General features: G+C 33.9%; 3 protein-coding genes across 4 annotated transcripts; 2 read left to right on the top strand and 1 right to left on the bottom strand.

Annotated features, from left to right (window-relative positions):
* The first annotated feature begins 612 nt into the window (after nucleotides 1-612).
* LOC114190180 lies at nucleotides 613-12,510 on the top strand. Of its 2 annotated transcripts, none has more exons than XM_028078975.1 (12): nucleotides 613-1,031; nucleotides 1,112-1,262; nucleotides 2,600-2,754; nucleotides 3,375-3,557; nucleotides 3,945-4,020; nucleotides 4,309-4,386; nucleotides 5,704-5,789; nucleotides 6,233-6,306; nucleotides 7,018-7,063; nucleotides 10,495-10,604; nucleotides 10,705-10,879; nucleotides 12,069-12,510. In XM_028078975.1, exons 1-12 carry the CDS (start codon nucleotides 765-767, stop codon nucleotides 12,240-12,242), a joined length of 1,575 nt encoding a protein of 524 aa, XP_027934776.1. In that variant the 5' UTR covers nucleotides 613-764; the 3' UTR covers nucleotides 12,243-12,510. The 2 variants fall into 2 exon arrangements, with proteins under 2 accessions (XP_027934776.1, XP_027934777.1); XM_028078976.1 differs by having other exon boundaries at nucleotides 614-1,031; nucleotides 11,774-12,510.
* Nucleotides 12,511-19,411: 6,901 nt separating this feature from the next.
* On the top strand, nucleotides 19,412-22,036 carry LOC114191486 (glycosyltransferase BC10-like). Its single transcript, XM_028080673.1, has 2 exons — nucleotides 19,412-20,579; nucleotides 21,284-22,036. Exons 1-2 carry the CDS (start codon nucleotides 19,962-19,964, stop codon nucleotides 21,920-21,922), a joined length of 1,257 nt encoding a protein of 418 aa, XP_027936474.1. The 5' UTR covers nucleotides 19,412-19,961; the 3' UTR covers nucleotides 21,923-22,036.
* Nucleotides 22,037-22,249: 213 nt separating this feature from the next.
* Nucleotides 22,250-25,457, bottom strand: LOC114191484 (probable leucine-rich repeat receptor-like protein kinase At1g68400). Its single transcript, XM_028080671.1, has 2 exons — nucleotides 23,981-25,457; nucleotides 22,250-23,278 (listed from the first exon to the last, which is right to left on the bottom strand). The coding sequence occupies exons 1-2, from the start codon at nucleotides 25,320-25,322 to the stop codon at nucleotides 22,617-22,619; spliced, it is 2,004 nt and encodes a 667-aa protein (XP_027936472.1). The 5' UTR covers nucleotides 25,323-25,457; the 3' UTR covers nucleotides 22,250-22,616.
* Between the last annotated feature and the right edge of the window lie 551 nt (nucleotides 25,458-26,008).

Here is a 26,008-nt window from a genome sequence, read left to right as displayed (position 1 = left end):
GGTTACGTGTATAGACTTTGAGAGGCTTCTTAATGGGTGCACACTAACAAAGAAAATAATGTTAATAATATTGTTTTAGATGTCTTTTTGCACAACATTATTGTCATTTTCCAAACCACGTACAAATTCCTCAGCTTTCGCCCTATGATTTAATTGCCTGCGTGGGGGAATTAGTGTGTTGAATTTTACTCAAGAAATTAATTTGAATTTAACTAAACTGGATTAAAAAAGATATGTATATTTTCAGCTCTTCTCTTCTAATTTATTCCTTGTTATGTTTTCAGCCTTCTGCTAAGACTTTACTCAATACAATTCAAACAACCTTTTTTTTATCTTTCTTACAATCTGGACAGATAAAAATAACCAAACCATGTCTATTATTTCTATTAATTAAGGGTGATTTGTTTTTCTATAATGTTGTATTTGCATTTGGAAAACCACATGCAACACTGCTTCAAACGTTGGATTAGGTTGAAGAAAAGAATTGTCCAAAAGTTTTTGGTTTGTGATCATGATCACGTAATGTTTTTTGCATATAAAAAAAAAAAAAAACACATGTTAAGTTTTGAACTTCACCTACTGCACTCAACTAACTCACAATAATTTAAATTTTGCACCCACCAGTGGTTGCCCATAAATGTTCGTAATACACTTTTCTGCTGAAGTTTGTTTCAACTATCTGTTTATTTTGGAAATAATAAGGTGGTTAGTTTGAAGTAAGAACTTCACTTCACTCCCTTAATTCATTCACAGTTGCTTTGGCAATGGCAGCTCACAGACTTGCTCTCGTAATCGAAAGCCCTTCAAAGGACGATGAATTTCTGCTCCTGAAGCAGCGACGCCCTCCCAAATTCCACGACGAAGAATACGACTCTTTCGTGGATTCTGATCTCTGGGACTTGCCCTCGGCGCCGTTAAACCTGCTGCCACCAGAGTCAGACCCACCGCCTCTGGTGGAAGTTGCTCCCTCTCATGCCGAATTCGAGGACTTCGATTTGAGGAAATTCGATATCCGTTCGGCACTCAACGAGGTAGTGTTCTTAAATTTTCAATGTATCGAGTCTTTGCGCTTTGGTGATGACGAATTTGTGTGAAACGATATTCCGATTAGGTGTTTGGACAACTAGGGTTTGGGGGAGTTGAAGGAGGAGGTTGGAAGTTCCTTAAGTATGTAAAGGAAGCTGCCTTTGGACCTGATTCGCCCGTTAACACAGTCTTCATTGCTGGGAAATTGGTAGCGGTTGAGGACAACAACTCTATAGGTTTGCTTGTTCTCATGTTTGTCTTTTGCACTTCTCATCATCATCATCATTACTAAAATTGTTTATTCTGGGGTGATGTATGAATTGGGTTGTGTGCTATAAATTTATTGTGCAATTATATTGAATTTTATCTGTGCCCATACCTTGGACTGCCTCAAGATGGTGATGCTTGTTTGTTTATCTCTGTTCAGCTAGTTTCTGTTGCTCTGTTTTGTTTAAATTAGATTAAAAACTAACGTGAATTCGTACCGGAAGGATCCTCGCTATGTGAAGGTGTGAGAGATGGTCATCGTAGGCAGCCTTATCTTTGCCTATGCAAAGAAGCTGTTTCTGGATTCAAAGCTTTGACCAACAAACAACTGTCGACATAGACTAAATTTTAGCCCCACCTTTGTTAAATTAGATCGTTGAGAAATTGTTCTGTCTAAGAAAATATGCATTTTTTTTCTTCTTTTGAACAGAACTTGGAAAGCTGAAGGGTGTTTGTGTCTGTTACTCTGTTACTTTGTTCGTTATTTGTGAAAGGTTAACTTCCTCTTTCATTTGGATTTTGGATGCGTTGCTAAAAGTTTTGATTCTCAGCATATGAAACAATCTTCCAAAGCAGCATAGTTTATTTACTGGTTATATGTTTACATATGCATGAGGTTAGAGATGATGCTAACGTGAACACTCAGCTTCACCTCTTGTTCATAAAATTGCCTCATCTATAACATTACATTATTATATATAACTATCATCCTTTTTGTTTTTATATTATTCCAATCATTAAACATGCATAAAATATATAATCTTTGTGATTTATTCCATGAAATCATTTTAGGAAGTGATGTTTGAGTACCACTTAATCAAGAAACAAGTGTCAGAGATAAAAAAATGTTGATAGAAACAACTTTCACTCTCAGCACTTGTTTGTATAAAATTATAATTGGTATATACATCTGAGTTTTCATAAGTTTAATTTAATAATGATTTTCAATTTGAATATGGTTTCACTCTCACCACTTGTTTGTATATACTATGTGTGTGTGCATAAATACATACTTAGTATATTTGAACATATCGTATTTTATGTTTTATTAAGATGAGACAAATCGTCATGTTGGATACGTGTATAGTATTCCTCCATCATAGAGCAAGTGTTTTCTCCGTGGGAGTTTTTCCCGTTGTATACTTTTTGTGAGCAATCTAGCTAGTTTGAATGAATCACAACCCATTCTCTAATGCAAATGTATACTTTCAAGCACCATTAATCTATCTTGTTTTGTTCATTTTTAAATTTCAATTGTGTCAATAACATTTTTTAATTAATTTTAGATATTTATAAATCTATTCAGATTCATACAGATGGATGTCTGTCCAAAGCTGTCTTAACTGGATCCAGGAATTGAAACCATGTGGAGATCGGGTTGGACCATTGGTTGTTCTTGGTCGTATAAATGAATCATCTTTTTCTACAAAGTGGGAAGTCCCACCAGCCATAAACCATCAGGTTTTCTTTCTTTAAATTTCCTCCATTTCCTTGGTGGGAGCATATATTATTATTGAATATTGGGAATTACAACTTTTAAATAAATAGGGAAGCTGTGATACTGGAGAAGCTGTAGTTTTCTAAATTAGGGCAAGAATTTAAATAAACTGTAAAGCCACTTGTTTTCAGTGGCTATTTTGAAAGATTTTGTCAAATCAAATCTCTGGGAGCAGTAATTTTCCAAATGCTGTCATGGCTTGTCAGTATTGCATCAATAATACACCCCAGACCCCACTCTAAAACATTACTTTTTGGATTTGTTTTCCTATGTTGAGGCAAGGCTCTAGCACTGAAATTTAGCATATGTTTAGTTTACTAGATTTTCACTGCCCTTCTATATCTTCACTGGCAAATCTGCTCAGTCACTTTGTTAAGTGCTTACGGGTTAAAAGGACAAAAGCATTCTTCAATTGAGTAACACATACGGTTAATCTTCAGCAAGTCAAAACTTTGTAGTCCAAGAACATAGCTGTATCTGGATATCTCTGTACATAGAAAGGAGAAAGGGGAAGCTGGCTTTTTATCCTTCAAAGTCATTATTTTATAATCTGCTGCAAAATGAAGTTTGTTTTCATTTTCAGGAGTATCCACCTGGTGTTATCATTATACCTATGAAAAGTAGGACATTAAGGCCTTTTCACACCACAAATTTGGTGGTGTTTGCACCTGAAAATGTTCCAAATAATTCTGAAGAAAATAATTTTGTTGTAAGTGGAGATGCACTCATAGTTGATCCAGGATGCCTATCTGAATTCCACGTAGAGGTATACTTCCAGATTTCATCTAGCTTGTGCATGTAGTCCATAGCATATGGCCTTTGATTCATCTTATATCCAGTTTTCAATTCCATATTCATGTTATGGGCATTTCAGTTTATACTTGATCATACTGAGTTAACTGTTTCTGCATTTAGTTTGATGTTACTTATGCAAAAGCAGAAATAAGTCATTTGTTTGAGTGTAATGACTGTAAGTTTTTTCTACTCTAGTGCAAGTCATGTGATTTTTGAGGAATTTACATGGAGATATATGTTTGATGTTTCATTCCCCTCCCCGATATATACCTTCTATTATTGGTTGATTTCTTGTTTGGCTTTTGAAATTTGGTCTTCTCATCAATTAAATCTTAACATGTCACTCTGTAATGATCAGCTAGAGAAAGTTGTTAATGCTTTGCCAAGACGGTTAGTGGTCTTTGTCACTCATCATCATCATGATCATGTAGACGGTGAGTCTTTATTTAACTTCATTGACTTATGCTTTTTAAGGTAGATTGTGCTACCAGTATAGTTGGTGAATGGTGAGGTAGCAATGATAAATAGTCATTTATACATTGTTAGACCTTAAAGCTAAATTAGAACCAAGAAGCAGCAAAGATATAATCTTATAATTGTTAATTTCCCATGTAAAAATCATTACTTGTTCCCCTCTTCTGGTATGATATTGACTGTAATGGACATACTGTTGTATTTCAGAAACAAACGTTTCAAATATATTTTTTCACCCTTTGTGACAGGTCTCTCAGTTATCCAGAAGTGCAATCCTGATGCTATTTTGTTAGCCCATGAAAAGACCAAGCATCGCATAAGCAGAGGTTATGTTGTTATTTTCATTTCAATAATGTTACATGTGTACAGTTTGCAACTTGTTTTTTTCTAGTTTTACATTGGATAATTTTTTCCTTAAGCACTTATAGGAGAAGAAAATAAGGAGGTAAAGTGGATTAAGCTTCTCCTACAAGTTAACAAATCAACTATGCCCTAAACTTTTACAGAAACACTTTCATTTAACTTCTCCAAAAGCTCTTGTCCATAAGTTTAGTTTAGTTTGATTTGTGGAAGAAAAAACACAAGGCCTTGTTATTTTCTGTTCCTAAAGGGACATGTGGGGGAATTTTTCCAAAAAATGCCTAACTTAATAGTTTAAAACTAGAACCGATAAAATAAATTTACACAACTAGGAACTAAATTACGCACATCCATGGTGATGCAAGATATATTATGTATTCGTGTTGATATTTCATAAAAACCTGGGTTTTGAGTAAAAACTTATGAATCGACTTTCATATGAACTTTAAAATGGTCACATTAAAGGTTCAAAACCCAAACTTTTGGTATCAACTTGATTAATACTTGTGATTCATGATAATTGTATTTGTTGCTATTTATATGTTAGGTGAGAGATGCTAAAGGATATGCTTGGTGTAGTATTATGCAATCAGGGTCTTGATAAAGTTAGTGAAATTTCAGGACAAGAGAGCAGAAGCAGTACAGCTGGTTGCATGTTTTTGGCGTCTTGGATCTTATTTTCTTACAATTAGACCCCAAAGATCAAAATTCGAACAGATTGTTTGGAATCATTAAAAATGGATTTTTGATTTGATTAAGAAACCAATTCCCAAGTCATTTAAAAAAAATATTCGCAACTCATTTAAAATATGTTTGGAACGTGTTACACATAAATTTAATTCATTTCATTCTCAACTTCCATTGCTTATTAGAATAATAGAATTTCTCCCTCAAAAAATCTAATTAGTGCTAAATAATCAATCCAAATCATTAAAACTAAATTTGAATCAAATCCACTAATATTCCATTTGCACCTGATTTGAGCTAATTTCTAAATGTACACAACACTTGTTTTCAAAGGATTTCAACATCTTATCCGTTTTGGTTTGATACTTTCCTTACAAATATATCAATATGCTTCCAAATTATGGTTGCAGATTGACTGGAAGTGAGTTATCCTTCACCGAAAATTTTTCCGTCATTTTCATGCATATTTTGATGACAGTGCTATAGGCATTCTTGTGTTGCATATTGGAGTCAATTCACAATTAAATTTGTTATTCATATATGTGTATATGACTACTGATATACAGTTCTATTAAATTTATATTTCATGATGACAGATGATTGGTCACTTGGCTATACCTCAGTTACAGGGGATGAAGACATTGTCATTGGTGGTCATAGATTGAGAGTAATTTATGCACCGGTACTTTTCACCTGCATAATCCTAGTTGGCTTGAAATATCTTGTCTTGATCTTATTTAAGGCACACCCACTATTTTAAAAGATTTGTATGAGATGCACATTACAAACCATTCAAGGGTAAATTTGAGCAGTTAAGCATATAGGAAGATAAACTTGAATAATGAAAGGAAATAAAGAAATATATTATTAATAACAATCATGCTATCACATTGTCAACTCTTCTATTTTTAACAACCACATTATCTTCAGAAGGGAAATAAAATCTGATGGAATGAATGTGAAGATTCTAATGACTTTTTTAACAACCACATTATCCAGTTAAATTAAGTATTACTTTAATTCTTAACGGAGTTTTTTTGAAGTCATAAGTATGGTGAGAACATATTTGTTCTCCATAAAGATGCTTTCGTTTTCTGCAAAATTTGAAAATTATGTTTGGTTCAGGGACATACAGATGGCCATATGGCACTGCTTCATGCAAATTCTCATTCCTTGATTGTTGGTGATCATTGTCTGGGGTAAGATTCCGTGCTAGATAATAGATAGTAAGTAAAGAAAGTTTAAATATCATGGATGGAATCGATACACTTTGAAAGTTCATATGTTTCATGTTTTTACTCATATTGGGATGGTTGTGAAACTTTCATTACATTTGAATGCTTATCATTTGAAATAATTTCTTAGTTGGGCTTTGGACTTCTGTTTTGTAGATACTTGAAATTGTAGTAAACTATTTTACTTTTAGAGTCCCGATGACTTTTTTGAAGTGTATGTCTGTGCTGTATTTTTTCTAATTATTACTTACATTTTTTATTTAATAAAAAAATAAACAAATATTGCATGTTACACAAGTTGGTGAACTTTCTGAGTTTATGAGATGATTGAAGTTAGCTCATTTGCTGTCTAGAAGTCAATAAAGAGTAAATTATCTACTTTCAACTTTACTCTTTTCTTTCTAGTTAGTGAATTTAGTAAAGACATAAAGGAGAATCAATCTGCTAGAATTACCTTCATCAAAATCCTCTTGTCAAGAATTGATGAGGGAATACATTGTCTACTTAGTTCTAATGCAGACAAAGAAATGGTTTGGCATGCTGAATTTGTGTTATTTTATCCAACGTTGAAGCCATCTCATTTCCTCTCTGCAGTTACAATTATTTCAAATACCTACTTATATTGAAGTTCTTTTGATAATTACTCTGTTAAATTATTAATTTATTTTGTTTCAGTCAGGGAAGTGCTGTGTTGGATGCAAGAGCTGGTGGAAATATGTTTGTAAGTGCAAAAAGACGTCATGTTGGAAATGCATATTATACAGTTTAAATTATAGACTAAGATTCGCTGATAAGAATGTTGAAGACTTGGAGTAAGACCCATTATTCTGCATTTCTGACAAAAGTATCTCTAGACCTAATGGGACAGTTCCTTTGAATGAGACTGTCTTTTAGGATCCAGTTCCCGGTAGTCTAGTGCTATCATCATTTTGCACCCTTTTTCTATATTATTTTAGTGACAGTAATAATTTAGTAGTTGGCTGCTCTTGTTGGAAAGTCTGAACTGACTTAAAGCAATCACCCTTAGCTTATTTTAATTGTGGTTTATGAAAATTCGTTAGCTGTCTCATATGAATACCTATAGAAGGGTTAACCTGGAAGGCAGTGAAGTATGAATGATTGTAATTGTCATCATTCCCTTTCTGTCATGCCAAGTCTCAAAACTTGTGTCATTTGACATGGTGCTTCTGTTAACTCTCAAAGTCAGCACTGTAGAAAAATAACCTTTAAGAGTTGTTGTGTTTATCTCTATGGATGTTACTTTTCATGGCACTAAACCTTTTCATACCCAGCCATTAGCTTCATGGGGAGAGTAATCTAGAGGTCAGCAATTGTTGAGTCATTACCTTTTCTTATGGTGCAAGATTCTCAAGACTCCATTCTTGAAGAAGATACCACTGAGGAAGCCATGGACGAGGCAGGAAAGGTAGATCAATTCTATGGGAAGAATTATCAAGGAGAAAGAAACCCTCTCTTGTCTTGTAGATAGTTTACTTGTTCCGTGCATTTAATTTGTAAAATTCTATTGAGGGTTTGTTCTAAAGTGTTATTAATGACCAATCAATTGCTTTGATCAATTGGCTTGAGAGGAAGGACACGGAAAAAATCTAAAGTACTTTCTTGGGATAGAGATAGCCTATTCCACACTAGGTATCTTTATCTCCCAAAGGAAATATGTACTTAGTCTTGTCAAAGAAACATGTAAATTGGGGTGCAAAACATTCAAAATTCTCATTGAGCAAAATTACAATTTTGGAATTGATAAGGAAAGTTCAACAATAGAGAAGGCTCAATACCAAAGAGTAGTGGAAAAACTCATTGATTACAAGTGTGGTAAGTCAATTTGTGCATAATCTTTAACAGAGATTCCTCGAACAATAGATGAAATTCTTCAATTTTTGAAAGCAAGTTTAGATAGAGGACTTTTATTCACAAGAGAAGATACATCATATTCATGGAAGTGTATACATATGTAAACATTGCAAACTTTGTAGTTGACAGAAGATCCAGCTCAAGGTATTGTGTTAAAGAAATCGTATGATATGTTGGAGTAAAAAAATACAATGTAATTGCTCAATCTAGTGTAGAAAAGAAGTTGTGACCTATGACACACACTATATCTGTTGTATGTTTGGTGAACATACTTGATTACCTAAAAATAAAGTATGGAGACCCTATGAAGCTGTTTTTTATAATAGTTAAACTATGTGCACTGCACATAACTACTTACAAAAGGACAAATCAAGCAATAAAGATTGATGGACACTACATCGAAGAGAAGCTGGACAATGGTCTAATAGCTACAACCTACACCCCTTATGGGGCTTCATTGGTTGATGTTGTCACCATGGGACACCCTATAGTGAGATTCCGAGAACTTACTAACAAATTAGGATTAATTTATATCCATTCATCAACTCGAGAGAAAGTGCTGTACATGCAATAAAATCCCACTGTGTATTTGTTACTGGGTTGATTTGTTTTTCTTTCCTACTTTCCCTACTTTTATTAATACGTTTAGTTTTCCTTTTTCTTTAGTAAGTTTAGCATATAAAAAGGTATAAAAGCTTGTATTGTAAACACAAAATACATTAAATTATTCTTTTTATAGTTGAAGTTGTCTTCCTAATATAGTGTGCTTGGAGGGAAACTAAGGGAAGGGGAGTGGATTATTTCTTAATCCATTCTCATCCTTTGTTAGGAGGAAACGGAGAGGAGCAAAATTCCTCCTTATTCAAAATTTTCTCTATTATGATATCAAGGGAATTTAGAGAGGAGGGGAGATGATTTATAAATTATAACATTTATAGTGTATTGACCAAAACAACACTATTTATATTGTGAACTCCAAAATTATATGGTATTAAAGTAAAATAATTTTAAGATCCCTCTTCTCTCCCTGTGAACCAAACAAGAAAAGGTTACTTTCCCTCTCTTCCATTGAAATCCCTCCCCCTCTCTCAACCAGACTTAATACATAATGTCTAATTAAAATTTGTCCCCTCCCTTCTTCACTCCATTAAAGTCCCTCCCCTCCCTTATAGATATGTGCAAAGTACAGTTACATCTCTGGAAGTGTTCCATGCATTGGGAAATATGTCTGTCTTCGTGATGCACCCCATAGCATCTTCACCTTCAAAAGAAGGCAACGTTTTTCCACTTTGCAAAACAGAGGAACTTATTTGACAAAGTGGGAGTGGAGTATGGTACTGCTTTTGGTGATCCCTGTGATATCAAACTAGAGAATGATGTTTGTTGGTGCTGCAGCTGGAATCCATCCTGCACTTCAGCTTGTAAAATTAGGACTTGATCTTAGTCACACTAGTCATCAATCGGTTGGGTTGTATGTTCTTTCTGTGTCATGTTATGTGAGTGCACCGGTTGATCTTGTCCCATGAGTAATAATACTTGGTTTCTCAAACTTGAACTATTAGTGGGCAACACATGTCTCTTGGACATCCAGTTGACCATTCTAATCAGAATTCGTATTACTAGGAATTAATTAAGATGGAAATGCTAGAAATTATGTGCAGAAGCTAGAGAGAGTTCTTTAGGCTCATAAAAATCAACTGTATTCTCCATATGATCCCATCTTATTCCCTCCTCCTTTATCTAACGTATTTAAAATTTTCTCTTTCTTTAACCAACTCTAACCTCCCACTAGAAATTCCCTCCTAAGGTTGTTCTAAGCACTTTGGCATCTAGGCTTATGTGTAGAGACTGAGAGGCTTCCCAAGAATAGTAGGCCTGGGTTCCCATAAAAAGTACACTAAGGGCATCTCTGATGCAGGAGTCATAACTAAGTTCATAAGTTTAAGCTTTAGATCTTATAAGATATTCTTACTAGAAAATGCTGATGTCGCATGAAATTTAAGACTCTGCTTGGATCATAAGAATAAAAAGAGTTTATTTTAGTTTTGAAAACTTAAACTGTAAATAAAAAATTATTAAAATGTGGGTCTTGTAAGACCTTTGCTTTGAAGAAAAAATTGCAAGGTCTTAAAAGTGATGTAACACAGTGAGACCCACATAAAGTTAAATAAGATACCATAGTAGGACCCTTGCATAGGAAATGACATAACAAATAAAATGAAGTTAATAATATTTGTTTTTTGGATGTCCTTTTGCTCAACATAAAGCTGCCATTTGCAGGAGTACTTCCAAACCACATACAAATTTCTGGAGCTTTCACCACATGCTTTAATACCAATGCACGGGAGGGTTAATGTCTGGCCAAAACAGATGCTGTGTGGATATCTAAAGTAGTGATCATATATTACTTTCTTCCCTTTACTAGATAGCTTAATGTTGATATCTTATGTCAGAGTCGACAACTAGGTGGATTTTTATCATTATTTTCAGGAACCGCAGAAATAGAGAAGCTAATATCCTGAAAGCAATTGAAGGTGGAGCAAAAACTTTGTTTGACATTGTACAATATGTGTATTCTGACGTTGACCGTGGTGCCTGGGTTGCTGCATCAGCAAATGTGAGGCTCCATGTGGATCATCTAGCTCAACAACAGAAGTTACCAAAGGTAATGACTCGTATTTATTTGAGAATCTTTAGTATCTGTTGGTGAAAGATCCTTGTCTAAGATTGCAGTCCTAGTCAGCTTTATTTGCTTAGTTGTTGGCATTTTAATATTTACTGCATGCTCTGCGTCTCTCCTTGAAGTCTCTTCCCTGAGTATTTTGGTACATTCTCTGGGAGTATCATTACACTACTCAAATAAGACTGTGATTTTTGAGATTATGCCTTTAGATACTGTCAAAGTGGTTTTAATTTTGAATAAATCAAGGTAAAAAGTGTTATTTTGCTAGAGAAAATAAGTTAGTTTCTGAGTTTATTTTCCATGATCAATAGTAGTTAGTAAAATCATGAAGCAGGGGATGGAGCCACTTGTAGTCTGATAATTACACTACTTTAGAGATAGTACAATTATAATATAAAAAAGTTATATTAAGAAAAAAGCTTGATGCGATGTTGTATGCACTTTTTCAGCTCCTCTTCTTTATTCGTTGTTTTGTTTTCATCCCTTATGAGCAAAATAGCCCTTTCTCATCTGACTTTCTTTCTAACCATGTAAAGAATCTGGTACCTGAAATGTCAAATAGCTCTGATCAACGTGGACAGAAAAAAATAACAAAACCTTGACAACTATTTCTAATAGGATAATGTTTTTCTAGAATGTTGGATTTTAGTTAGGGAAATCAGACTTAACTGCTTCTAACTTTGGCATTAATTACTTTCCTCCTGCATATCAATATTTATTGCTTTGTTCTTATATGATTGATTAGTTTGAATGGCAGAATAGTGCATAATTCATTGAATTGCAGTTTTACCATTTGTCTTGAGAAAATTGTTCAACGTAATTTGATAAGTGTTCCACATTGAATGAAACTTAGACAATTTTTGTGAGAATGTGCAGGATTTCTCTCTGGAAACATACAATTCCAGTTTGGTTACATTTGTTGACAATGTGGGTAAACTATAATCGTGAAGACCTGCATGATTGGCTGGGTGACTGTCGATTAGTTACTTCAATTGCATTTTTTTGAGAAAAATGAGTCTATCCTCCAAGTTGTTTGCGTTGAAATAGCCCTAGATAACCCTAGATAACGGGAACTCTGTGCAAACTATCCCTTGTTTAATAACTGAGGATAATGACTTGTGAGATTGGCTGTAATTCTTTCATGGAACTGACAGAACATGCTCTCCTTTAGGATTTTTCAACCCAGAAGTTCAAAAATACCTGTGGGCTGCATTTTTTATCTCGATGGATATGGGCTTACACTAGTGGCAGTTTATTACATCAAATAGGGAGGTCTTCATTTCTTATTGGGGGTGTTCTTGTATGCACTGCTGCATTATACTATCGAAACAAGTTCGCTAAATAACCAGGTGTATCTCTGAGAGAGTCATTTTCACTGTGATGATGGGGAAGTGGGATTGCTTAATGGCACAACATGTATGAGAAGGAAGTAGAGTGTAAATTGTGAGCTTTGATGTAACATGCTATTATATTATTGGAAGACCACTTCCAGACTTTAGAGGCGTTTGAGATGTTCTCAGCGAGTTTGTCGTCCATTTACTGGAAAACAGTTTTAATATTATTTTTTGTGCAATTTGCTTGAATAGTCTAATGGTTGAATCTTGTTTGCAGCATCACTTACCCAGTTTCTTAATTTTTTTTTTTAAAAATGATCCATTTTGATAAATTTAAAAAAAAATAAAAAATTCGAAGTCAACAAGTGTAGAAAAGTTGTCATCTCCTAACGAATAGAAAACTTACGGGAACATTTACAAAGTTCATAGTTTAATAATTATTTATAGTTTATCTTGCTAAATTAAAACAAACATTTTTATTATTGAATGTCTTATGTCTTATTTACGAAGTTAATTTTTCCATTTAATTTTGACAAATTAACTTACAAAAAGATTTTTGTTCTCTATCTTACACTTGGTTATGAAAAGGTTTGTTCAAATACACACTAGTAGCGTGTTTGGATGGACAAATTTATACAGTAATTTATTTTTATCAAATAATTTAAAATTTTACTTTCAGAACAAAATATGTTATTTGGATAATAAAAGTTAAAATAAATTTATAATAATAATTATGTTATTTAAATTATAGAAATTCAAAGTTAGAGAGAGGAAACAACGATACAACAATTAAAAATACCAAAGGATGAATAGAAATAATTATTCTAAACTCCCAACAATAAAAACTGATAGTGACAATTACAGAAAATGATACAAATAATTTTAACCCAAAAAAAAATTATGTGAGAAGTAAAAGATCACAAGTAAAAAAAGTAAAAATAAATCAATCAAGTTCCACGTGCTTCCAATTCTAATGCTTAATATGAAAAACAATATGCTACAAATCTCTTTTCAATTTTGAGCTCAATCAGAAGCTAAAATCGAAATTTGAAAATGTTCAATAAATATATAAATTAATGATTGAAAGTAGAGTTGTCAAAATGGGTTGGAACCCGCGGGCCAACTTGACTCACCACGGGTTTGGACCGGGCGAGTTGAAATTTTTTTACAAATTTCAATACGGGTTGATTTTTTACCCGATTCACGCAGGTTGAACCCGTGGTGAGCCGGGTTGGCTCACCAATCCGCAAATAAAAGGGTCACATAAGTATTTTTTTTTATTAAGTTGGGTTTTACATTTGGGTCATGTTAGGTTTTTTTAGCCAACGCATAAATAACTTGTATTTTTTTATTTTGGTTTGTATTTGGATTGTATTAAAGTTTATTTAAATTTTAATTGGAATTATAATTTAATTTTGACTGAAAAAGAAAATAAAAAAATTGTATTTTTTTTAATTAAGTGAACTCGTGAGCCAACCCGTGGTAAGCCAGGCCATGTTCAAATTTTTTGGCTCGCTAAAAGGTGAGTCGGGTTGGATTGGCTCACTAAATCATCAACCCGTGATGGGTCGAGCTGAGTCGGGCCAGGTTACCTATTATTAGTGGCAGATCTTACTCAATATTTGTGAAGATGCCAAAATACACTTAAAATTTATATATTTAATTATGGATCCGTAAGATTATTGAACTCAATAATAATAGAATCAGTACTAAAATTTTCAGTTATATTTTTGTTTTCAATGTAAATAATCATATCATCGGCAACAAATTCATCCTCCATTTTATTTTGCAATCTTATTTTAATAATTTTCATTGTAGAAAATTATCTTTCTATTATAGTTGTAGAAACAAAAAGAGTTAAAATAAGACGAGACATATTAAAGAATCAATAATCAAGTAAATGTAATTGACTTCCTATTTTTGTCAAAGATTGATTTTTTCTATTTTCTTTCTCACGGTAGCTTCCATTTTATCACTTTTAAATAATTAATTTACTCTTTTATTTCTTCATCAATATACTTATGGCTTTTTTTTAAAAAGACTAAAAGATAATTTATCATAATCTAAATAAAAATTGTGATACATAGTTAATAAAAGAAAAATAATGAAATACCAAATGAAACTAGTTATTAAAAAGCACTTAGTACATTATTTTTTCTTCTATATTTATAAAAATGAATATATCAAATACTCATAAGATAAAAAAAATTAAATTAATTATTAAACTAATATTTCACTATTAGTTGAGAAAAAAAGAATTAATTTTTTTCTTCAATAATAGAAGAAAGCATACAAAAAATGAGAGATGGCACAAAATAATTAATTTGTGTTCAACTTTTTTTTTCTTTATAAACAAAAAAAAAACAACAAAACAAATAAAAGTCTAAAGTAGGTACAATGAGAAATTCAAAAAATAGTGAGAGAGAAAATAAAAAATATCTTAATAAATTTGTTTATTTTTTATTAAATTTAATTTTATGCTTTATTATTTATTAACATTAAATGTTATATTTTATAAAATAAATAAAAAGATACCTATTTTAATTTTTATCAATTTCCAATATATACTTTTATTATTTAAAAAATTTCAAAAAATCAAAATTCTTATATATAATTTAAAAAATAAAAAACAAAACAATTTTCATATAACATAAATAAAAAGAATTTCAAAAAAAATTGGGGGGGCCACGGCTCCCCTGTCCCTTCAATGGTCTGCCATTGTTTGTTCTGACAGCTCTAGTTAGAAGTCTAACATCGATTAGAGATAAGGCAATTTCATAGTATATAAATTGATGCAAATATCATCTTATAAGCCGATTTTGTGGAATTAAGTTAAATTTAAAGTTCAATTTTTAATATAATAACAAAGTCATAATTAGAAAACCTATTTTAGCGAGATTTCTATTTCTTGAACATTCACCCACTATCTCAAATCACCCTCGTTCAATTTTATAAATAATTTTAATTCAATAAAAAAATCTTAAAATTGTGAAATTTTATATCCAACTAAATGTATCGTACCATTCAAAATCAAACTGAGTTGGAGTGAGATGATCAAGGCATCCCTCGTTGAAAAAATTATACAGAACATTTTATATTTTATCTTTTTTTTTCTATCTATATGAATAAATTATTGTAAATTTATATTTCTAAGGTTTGTCTTTTAATGGTTAATTTTGCTTTTACATATTTTATTATATTTTTAATTCTTTGAACATTTGATGTTTATTCATTCGAACGTTTTATTTGATCACTCAATTAATTTCACTGTGCTGCAATAATAATAATAATAATTATTATTATTACTATTACTTCATAATTTTCATCTTGTTAAATAATATTTATGTATAAATCATGATATTATGACTCTCATTCTTTATTTTTTTAATTTGATTTATGATAGATAATTAATTAATGCATCATTATTTTTTTTTTCTAAAAAAATCAATGATCTACGGTAAACCAAATCAACAAAAAATAAAAGATAAGAACCATAAAGTCTAAAATTGTTATGCACCTACTGTCGGGGTAGCAATGTTTTTCGGTTTTGTCACCTTATAATCACGATCAACCGGTTCTGTTTGGCATTAGTTATTTCTTTTAATTCATAAAAATTTATCACAAATGTCACGATCTTTAATCTGTTAAGTTAAATACTTTACGGTTTAATAATAGTTTTCAACTTCGTTCTTTTTTATGATAGAAGTATATATTAAATTGATTATGTAAAAAAATTCTGCCAATGACGTATAGTCATATATTATTATTCAACGCAATTTGTCAAATTATAAACAAACAATCTGTGAATTAAGTTATTGTAGCATCGTCTATGAACATTTGGCCACGAGATAAAAACAAGGAATATATTAAATTAGTTGAGAAATAATTGGTGGGAAGAAAGGGATTAACACATAACTTCGGTGGCAACGGATTCTCGTCGTGTCTTCAATACTTCTGACTAAAAAATGTTACGTTGAAAGCATCAGAATAATATGTTAATCTCAATCTCACCCTTTCGTTCTCTGGAATTTGAGAAAAAAAAAATTACATTTCCCTTTTTTGTTAAGTAAAATTGTAAATGTGTTTTTTGAAATAAGTTATGTAAAATACATCCTTAAAGTTCATTTTCTGTTTATGCATTAATTGAAATGCCAAAAATCTCAGTTAAACTGGTTTGAATGATTCTCCAAACTTACACTTAATTTATCTGTTTAGTTTCTACTTTCTCACCCTTTTCTTCGCCTTCTTGCCAGTGGTTTCTGAAAACTTTCTGATGGATAGGGATAAATCTAAATATAAGTATGTGAAAAAACAAATCTAGAATAAAAAAAGATTAAATTTTGCATCGATCACTATTTTCTACATAGTTTGGTCTTACTTTAAAAAAGAATAATTTAATATTTATATTTTTAAAGTGATTCAAATTGTTTCTTTGGTCAACTTAATCTTCATCTTTCACCTTTTTTATTTCTTTCTCTCCTTTCTCTACTCAAATGCATTTTTGTCCATTCTCTACCATACTTAACTTCTTCCTCCCTCCAACTTGCACCCACACCCAACCTCTTTTTAACAAAAGTAATAACATAAAAAAAAAAAAACTCGTTTCTTGGATAAATAAAGAAAAAACAATCTTTTTGTTATCCTTTTTAGTGTTGACAAAAATAAAATCCAAAAAGGTTTATATATACAATGCAAGAGAAGTTAAGTTGGAACAACATTTCAAATAAGGTTTCAAAACAAAGTTTTGTTTTCTATTTTTGAGAGAAAGAAAGAAGAATCGAATAAAAGGGAAAGAGAAAAAGATGAGTTTGAGTATAAGTATTTGGTGGGGAAAGAAAGGAAATGAGAATAAGGTTGATGGAGTGCAGTGGATAATGGGGGGAAGAAAAAGAAAATTGAGGAGGAAAGTTTTCAATAAATTTGTAAGAAAAATCTTATATAATATAAAAAATTTAGTAGATTCTAAGAATTTTTGTTGGTAATAGATTTCTTTTGCAACTTTTACTTATATTTGTAAGAACATATTTTCGTTATGTTTTTTTAAATTACTAAGGCGTATATATGAATTACATATTTATTTAAGAATGTATATTAACACTTTATCCAAAGAATAATATCCTATTATTTCATGGATCTCCTCCAAAAAGTTGATTACTATATATATATATATATATATATATATATATATATATATATATATATATATATATATATATATATATATATATATATATATATATATGTATATATTAATACATATAATTTTTAAACATAACTTGTCCTAGTTGAACTGAATAATTTCGCATAAATCAGTTGACATATGGTTGTGGTTATTTCAACTAGTTATTAAACTCTTATGGATAATAATATGTTTAAAAATATATAAATGTCAACTTTTATTTTATTTGGAAGAAACTAGTATACAATTCACACTTGACAATTTCTCTTCTTAAGATGTTTTGACATTAACAAACTCTCTCATATTTATCTTCACGTGAAAAATTATCTCTCACAAGAAAATTATTAGATGATTATTAAAGATTACGTATTATTTAAAAGTACTACTATATACGATATAGGCGTAAATTTGATGTTATCAAATTGGTATTAGATGTTAAATTAGGCTTAATTAAAGTCTAGTTTCCTAAGATGAGAATAGAGTTTGAACTATGGTGAACTATGGTGCTATATGCTATTATATTACTCTTTATTCTCAGGTTCCCATATTCTTATCATGGGAGAGAATGTTAGAAATTTTAACATTAATTAAATGAATGACCAAATTATACTATACAAATTTTTCATATCATAGGCCCTTTAAAACTCAAAAGATTAATGAAAGATTCTAAAAGTGTGGTTCTTATAACATCTTGTCATTTGAGCAAAATTTACAGAAAAAAGAAAAAGTCTTAAAAGTGATGAAACGTAATTTCTTATCACAATAAAAGTATTATTTAATTAGCTTAAACTTATATAAACTCACCTTATAAAAAATATTTATATATAATATGAGATATCCGCTTTAGATGTCTGCTTTAGAACATAGAATTTAGTCATCATTTGTATATAAGGAGTTCTATCATGGATTTATCTTTAAAAGACGTCTTAAAAGATGGAAGGAGATTAAAATATTTAAACTGCGCTGGACTTTGACTTCTAAGAGATGTAAGACTTATTGACTTATTAGATGTTTCGGAATACAAACAAATATAACTTAAAAATTTGTAAATGAAAACTTTATAGTTGACAATTAATTTTTTTAAGATAACATTTTTTTGCATTTTTTCTATCGTATTTTTTTTCTCTAAATGAGTAATTATAATTTTGAATGTATTTATCTTTTATTTTTGTACACTTTGTTTTATTTTCCTTTTTTTTTTTCAACTGAAAACAGAGTTACAATCTCACCCACCTCTCTTTCATAGGTTCAAAAAGTAAGGTCTTCTCCTCAACCCATTTTACACGGTTCAACTTATCTATGCACGACATGCGTTGTCCCATTCTATTATTAGCATTGCCACCCACATTGACTTTTCTTATAACCTTTTCAGAAACTACACTTTCACACCCTTTGGAAAAACCCACACCGCTTAACAACTCTACCCTAACAACACTATTATGAACAAGTACCAATATACAAGAGTCATCAAATTTTATTTGACAACAATTTTTTTCAAAAACACAAATTCACACGCGTCTAATATAACTACAATTCTATTAATGCTCATTTCTTGCATTATTCTCAGCATATCGTTTTTGATTATTGGATTGAATTTTAGTTTTGTGGAAGAAATTATTCAAGATGCTCCCATCTTCCACGAGACCTCTCTTCTGAATATAAAACACTTTTTTATTTGTTTTACGAAAAGTTCCACAGAAATGGAATGGTCGAAACTTCAGTGACCAAACACGTAAGAAAAGGAGGTGTTGAAAAATATGTAGTTGGCGGCTACATAACATAACCCTAACCAGGTCTTCGTCGTAACATACGTTTTGAGAGAAAGAAAACGTCTTTGTCGTTTCAGCATTGCACACTGTACCAGCAACAGGCGGCACCAATTAACGACAACAGAATCTGCATTTTCCTTGTAAACTTCAACGCGTTATTTAATGATTTCCTACTTCCAATCACCCACATGTAATATATTTATTGGTTTCTTGTAACGAATTTGTATATAATTAATCTTCGACGGGTTTCCTAAACCCGCCATAACTGTTTCTGGATTTTTCAACTTCAGCTTTTATTCAAAGCTGTTACTATTCTAGGAGAGCATAAAAAATAAAGGAATATACTCATCATAATAAGTGACCATCGAGGACAACATAGCAGAAAAAGTCACCTATTCCAAGCCATCGACTCCTGTTTTGAAGGGTCTGTTTGTGCCATAAATTGAGCAAAGGGATAGCTTTTCTTCTGCCTTTCTTGATCTCTCTCCACTTCCAGGGCTTTCTTTCTCTTTCACCCCTTTTCATTTTCTTTCTTTAAGCTTCCATCGATTTTTAAGTCTCAAACTAGGTAAACCTTATATATAGAAAACACTTTCATTTGATCTTTTATCGAGATATTTTAATCAGAAGATTAGTTCGTTGCTGATACAGTTGAGTTGAGTGTTTCATCAAGTAACGTATTTCTTATTGCTTCTTCTTTACAAGATTTTAACTTTGGCACCCATCGTATATACCCATATAGCAGAGTCATCAAGGAATTTGGTGTTTTTGTCCCCTGGAGAATGAAGGGCCAAAATAATCAATACCCCTTAAACTCTGTTTCCAAGTTTTTCAATGCTCAATTTCACTTTGTTCGGTTCCTCGCCTATATCGTTATTCTGGGCTTTGGTATAACCATTGGGGTTATCTTCAGTTTCTATCTAAGAAACTGCAACTTTAGTCTACAATTCACGCAGTTGTCACTCTCTTCCTTTCCGCGAACACAAATCCTGCCAACACCAACAACAAAACCAGAAATATCTAATCAAACTCAAATTCACACACTGATTCAAACTCAAACAGAAATCCAAACAGAAACTCGAGCTGAAATTCAAACTGAGAGTGTTCATGTAGGATTGAAGGATTTCCTTCAGCCTCCGCAAGTCGTGCATGATATGGACGATGAGGAATTGCTTTGGAGAGCTTCAATGACAGCAAAGATCCCTGATTACCCATTTGACCGTGTTCCGAAGGTTGCCTTCATGTTCTTGACAAGGGGTCCTCTGTTTTTGGCACCTTTGTGGGAGAAATTCTTCGAAGGGCATGAAGGTTTGTACTCAATTTACGTGCACTCCAATCCATCCTACAATGGATCACAACCGGAGAGTCCTGTATTTGAAGGTCGGAGAATTCCCAGTAAGGTCAGTTGGTTTCTTATCCAGTTCCCTGTTACATTTACTATTGGTTTATTGTCAATTATGGAAATGACTATTCTTTGTGTGGGTGGGATCATTAACGTAGTCAACGACAAATATATCATCTACTGAGAACCTATAGCTACCTAATTGGAATGCATCATACAATATGCAAATTTTTGTTACCAAAAAAAAAAGTTCATACCCTATGACTGTATTTGTATTCTCTGTTGCAGGTGTCTTGTTATATTCTTATACTTGTAGCTAGCTATGCAATTGTTTAATGGTAAGAACAATTAAAAAAACCAATAGAGGGAAATGTGGAGAAGAAAATAGAACAGAAGAAAACTGGTTACAGCTAGCTGCTACTGGTTTAGGGAAACATTTCTAAATTAGCAAACCCCAATTGATAAAAGGACAATGATATCTACTACCTTTTAGTGTAAATTGTACACCATGTCAAGTCTTTACAAATTGATTCATTTGTCTTATCAGAAAGTAGTACTCATATTTTGTGTGGATCATTTATTACAGCCATAATTTCTTGTGTATAAAAATAAAGTAAAACGAATCTTAGTCCTCACATGATAGGGTACTACAGGTTTTAATTTTATTTCCATTATCTAGTTCCAATACCGACAATTTGCTTCAATTTAGAAAGAAACATTGGTTCTTTCATTATCTCATTATCTGCTATTATCATAATGCAGGAAGTGGAATGGGGCAATGTGAACATGATTGAAGCTGAACGTCGCTTGCTGGCCAATGCACTTCTTGATATCTCAAACCAACGCTTTGTACTGCTGTCAGAATCATGCATACCACTCTTCAATTTCTCAACCATCTACACTTACTTGATGAACTCTACCGAAAACTATGTCATGGCTTTTGATGATCCAAGTTCGGTTGGGCGAGGCCGATATAATATCCAGATGTTGCCCGACATCTCCCTCAACCAATGGAGAAAAGGGTCCCAATGGTTTGAAATGGACAGAGAGCTTGCACTAGAAGTAGTATCTGACAGAAAATATTTCCCAGTTTTTCAAGACTACTGCAAAGGTTCATGTTACGCAGATGAACATTACTTGCCAACGTATGTGAGCATCAAGTTTTGGGAGGGGAATTCTAACAGGAGTTTGACTTGGGTTGATTGGTCAAAGGGTGGTCCACACCCAGCTAAATTTCTGAGGTCGGAGATTACTGTGAAGTTCCTAGAGAGTTTAAGGAATCACAAATGCAAGTATAATAACGGAGATAGCATCAATGTCTGTTTTCTGTTTGCTAGGAAATTTGCACCTAGTACTGTGTCAAAGCTCACGAAGATTGCACCCATGGTAATGCATTTCTAATACTACCATAGGTACACAAACACAGGTTACCATTATGACCATTCATTCATTCTTTTTATCTTGTAAGTTTGTAGACTTGTTTAATCAAATACAGTGAGTTTTCCATTGGTTCCATACATCTGTCAATGATAATTGGATGTTTCAAAAATGGTGACAAAGTCGAAGAAATACAAAACCATTAAAAGATAATACACCTATTATATTAGACATAAAAAATAAGGTAAGTGTGAAAGCACAAAAGAAAGAGCGAAACAAAATAATTTGGATACCTCCCTATTCCTTGACGGTCAAAAAAGACAACAAATGTTAATAATCAGTTAAATTTCGCTAATCAAACCAGGCATGCTTTACTTTTGAAACCCTTCTCATTACACAGTCCACGTCAACCATTATTGCACTGACCCAACAATGAGGTTCTTCACCCACATACCCCAAAACATATATTTGCCCTTTACCTCTCATTTTAGAGCTCTATTATGTTTAATAATTCATACAAACGCGTCATTAATTTCACGCAGCTTTAATTAGCGGAAAACCTCGAAACCAAAATCAATCTTGGCATTTAGGAAACTGGGCAAGGACTAGCACCAAACCAATACGAGATTAAAAATAATTAGGAAAACAAAACCCTCAATAATCTGATTTACAATACTACCACCATCCACACAACCTAGTTAGCACTCAGTCCCTTATTTCACTGACTTGTTCCACACGCATCTTCAGACAAGGAAGGTGACTCGGAAACAGAATCCGTCGAGTCATGACACGGCGACACCTCGACCCCACGCAACTCCTCAATCATCTTCACGACGTGGCTCATCCTGGGCCGTTGATCAGGGGCTGCCGCGGTACACGTCATCGCAATCTGAAGCAGCCCCACCATCTCCTCCTCTATATCCTTATACCTCATCAGCTCCAGATCAAACACTTCAGCCGTCCATTCCTCTCTCACCACTGACTGGACCCACCTCGGCAGGTCCACCACGCCACCGTAAGCACTGCCGGCACTCTCCACCACGGAGGGGCATTTCCCTGTCAGAATCTCGAGCAGGAGCACACCGAAAGAGTACACGTCAGACTTCTGGGTCTGTTTTCGACCATCCGATGCCTCCGGCGCGCGATAGCCGTTGGGCCTCCCACCCAATGGGCCTGGGCCCGCGAAAACCGAGAGCCCAAAATCAGACACGTGCGCGTTGCCCTGCTTGTCGAGTAAGACGTTGGTGGATTTGATGTTACCGTGGGTGAGTCTAAGGGACTTGCACGAGTTATGAATGAAAGCCACGCCTCTCGCCGCTCCCGCTGCTATTTTCAGCCTCGTGGTCCAGTCCAGTGGGGTTCGTCCGGGTCCTCGGTTCCCTGTCGGAAGCACACCAATTCGACCATCAGGTTCCATTTAATTACACATTTGCCACTACATATATAACTTTCAATTTCCTGATGCAAACACCTACTATGCACTTTTTCGACATTCAACTGCCAAAAGATAAAGCTAAAGGCCAAATGTTGCAGGAAAAGAACATAAAGCACTATACTTCTCCTATTCTTTAATTTTTTTATTATTGAAAAGCAGTCCAAGACAAAGAAAAATCAGTCTGCATGGTACAATACATTGTCCCGATTCCCAGGGGTTTATGATTGTGATTTGTACAGCAACTGTTCAGTTAACAGTTCCTTTATCTACAATTGCTGGAAACAATGTATTAAAAAATTACTACAGCGTTGCGAGGAGGGAGAAGGAAGGAATCATCATAAAGAGAACCCACCCAATGCACATGGTTCATGATCAAAATTTGAAGGAGACTCTAAGTGGACCCCCCAGTGAAACCAACTACATCTAACCTACATAGAGGGTAACCTATGGGTATGGTGCTGGCTGCAACGAAAATTAATTTCAAAGCAGTTAACCCACTCTTGAGCTGAGGAGCAGCTAAAGAACAAAAAAAATGTAAAACTTTGTTTTATTTCATTCATGTGGCCTATGACATACAAACAGACAAACAGAAACAGTCATGAAGGTGGAAATGGAAAAACGAAATGACGTAGGTAGGTTAGAGGTACCGTGAAGGAGCCAGAACAAGGTGGCATTGGGCATGTAATCATAGACCAGCAACTTCTCCTCGCGCGCAAAATAGTAAGCTCTCAAACTAACGACATTTGGATGCCTTAACCTTCCCAACACCTCCATGTGTTGCTCGAATTCCCTCTTCCCTGTAATCTGCGCGTCCTTCAGTCTCTTCACCGCAACCACGTTCCCATCATCGAGCACTGCCTTGTACGCGGTGCCAAACCCTCCCTTTCCAAGCATTTCCGCAGATGCTCGCAGCAAGTCCTCAAGTTCAAACCTTTTCTCACCCTCGAAGAACACCATGCGACCCCTCTCAAACCCTCCCTGAGCAGGGTACGGACTTGACGAATACACAATCTTCTCACTCTCAAAAAGCTTCGTTCCCTTCCCCTCTTTTAACTTGTAGTTTCTCCAGAAGTAACAATACAAAAGCAAAGACACTATTGCAAGAACCAAAACATCACCAACTATAATAGCTATAAGCGCCACCGGGCTTATTTTAGAAGCACCCTTCTCGTGGCTTTTACTACTTGACGTTGGTGTTGACGTTTTTGGCATTGAGCTTGGTGAAGATGATACGGTGGTTGTTGGGTTGTTATCGTTATGTGGTAACAACGGCGAAGCAATGGCGCCTTCTGATCCGGGTTTGGTTGGGTCGGATGCGCATTTTTTTACTGGGGCACCGCAGAGAAACGGGTTTTGCCCGAACGATGATTCGGGGAAACTTGATAATGGTTTGGGTATCTCGCCGGAGAGGCGGTTACCGGAGACGTTGAATTCTTGGAGGTCGGGGAGGTTGAAGTCAGGAATGTGGCCGGAGAACTTGTTCCCGTCGAGGCGGAGAGTTAGGAGGTGGGTCAAGTGAGAGACCGTCGCCGGAATCTCGCCGGAGAAGTTGTTGCTGGACAGATCGAGTCGGTAGAGGCGAAAGAGCGACGTGACGGTCCCCGGAAACTCGCCGGAGAAGGCGTTGCGAGACAGGAACAGGAGTTTGAGTGCAGTGAGGTTGGAGAGGTCGGGAACGGGACCGGAGAAACGGTTTCCTTTGAGACTGAGAACTCGGAGCTGAGTTAGTGAGGTCAAGGGATGAATGGAGCCTTGGAGGTCGAGGTTTTCGAGAACGAGTCGCGAGACACGGTCGCCAATGCACGACACGCCGCTCCAGGAACAGGGGCTGGTGCTGCTGGTGTTCCATGTTGTGAGCTTCTGGGAAGTGTCTGAAGCGGTTTTGAAGGCCACGAGAGCGTCGAAATCTGGGTTATTGGAACCTTGAACCGTGAGAAGAAGAAAATGAAAAACCAGAAAAGGAGCAAGGTGAGAGAGTGTCGCTGCCATTGTTACTCTCGCAGAGAGAGAGAGAGAGAGAGAGAGAGAGGAGCGAGCGAAGAGTGTTTGAGTCTGTGCCTATGTAAATGGTTGGTGTTAAATGTGGAATTAATGTGAAAATGAAAGGGCTTAACGGTAATAATTTGGTGGAGTTATTGTTATGGAGAGAGAGGGATTAATTGCAATGAGCGTATCGTGTTAATGCAATGCGTGGTTTTGGTGGTTTGGGAGTACTGACACATCGTTCTGCCTCAAAAGACTATACTAATATGCAACTTTTTGCTGTTACGTTCAACTGAAAGACCACTCTGTCCTTCCTGTCCTCAAATGTTTATCACCAATAATGGATTGTGTTATTGGTTAGTAGTGGTACTAATCTTTTATTATTTTCTAATACGTTTGATGGAGACTTCATCATTTATTACTCAAGTTTATATCCACCCTTCACGGTACCACATCCCTAATTCGTGACGAATACAGTTGCTAATTGCGGGGATTTATTTTGTGCGTGTATACAGGGTAATAGGTATTTTAATATTGGGTGGAAATATTATATTATTCATATATCATAAAAAATTTAAAATTAAATTTATATTTCATTAAGTTAAAATTTTAATTAATATTAAATTTTAATTTATGTTTTATTAAATATAATTTAAATTATATTTAATTTTACATTTTTAATGATTTTATTT

The sequence above is a fragment of the Vigna unguiculata genome, chromosome 7 (assembly GCF_004118075.2).
Source record: "Vigna unguiculata cultivar IT97K-499-35 chromosome 7, ASM411807v1, whole genome shotgun sequence".
Lineage (NCBI taxonomy): Eukaryota > Viridiplantae > Streptophyta > Magnoliopsida > Fabales > Fabaceae > Vigna > Vigna unguiculata.
The sequence above is the reverse complement of the archived record's forward strand: the minus strand, read 5'-3'. Positions and strand labels throughout refer to the sequence as shown.

What these genes read in the sequence shown, in the direction of transcription:
- LOC114190180 (XM_028078975.1), top strand. Translation starts at nt 765, where the DNA reads ATGGCAGCTCACAGACTTGCTCTCGTAATCGAAAGCCCTTCAAAGGAC. An exon ending in TGAGAGTAATTTATGCACCG is followed by an intron (nt 5,790 to 6,232) that starts GTACTTTTCACC and finishes TGTTTGGTTCAG; the next exon opens with GGACATACAGATGGCCATAT. An exon ending in GAGCTGGTGGAAATATGTTT is followed by an intron (nt 7,064 to 10,494) that starts GTAAGTGCAAAA and finishes TGCCATTTGCAG; the next exon opens with GAGTACTTCCAAACCACATA.
- LOC114191486 (XM_028080673.1), top strand. Translation starts at nt 19,962, where the DNA reads ATGAAGGGCCAAAATAATCAATACCCCTTAAACTCTGTTTCCAAGTTT. An exon ending in GTCGGAGAATTCCCAGTAAG is followed by an intron (nt 20,580 to 21,283) that starts GTCAGTTGGTTT and finishes ATCATAATGCAG; the next exon opens with GAAGTGGAATGGGGCAATGT.
- LOC114191484 (XM_028080671.1), bottom strand. Translation starts at nt 25,322, where the DNA reads ATGGCAGCGACACTCTCTCACCTTGCTCCTTTTCTGGTTTTTCATTTT. An exon ending in CTTGTTCTGGCTCCTTCACG is followed by an intron (nt 23,279 to 23,980) that starts GTACCTCTAACC and finishes TGCTTCCGACAG; the next exon opens with GGAACCGAGGACCCGGACGA.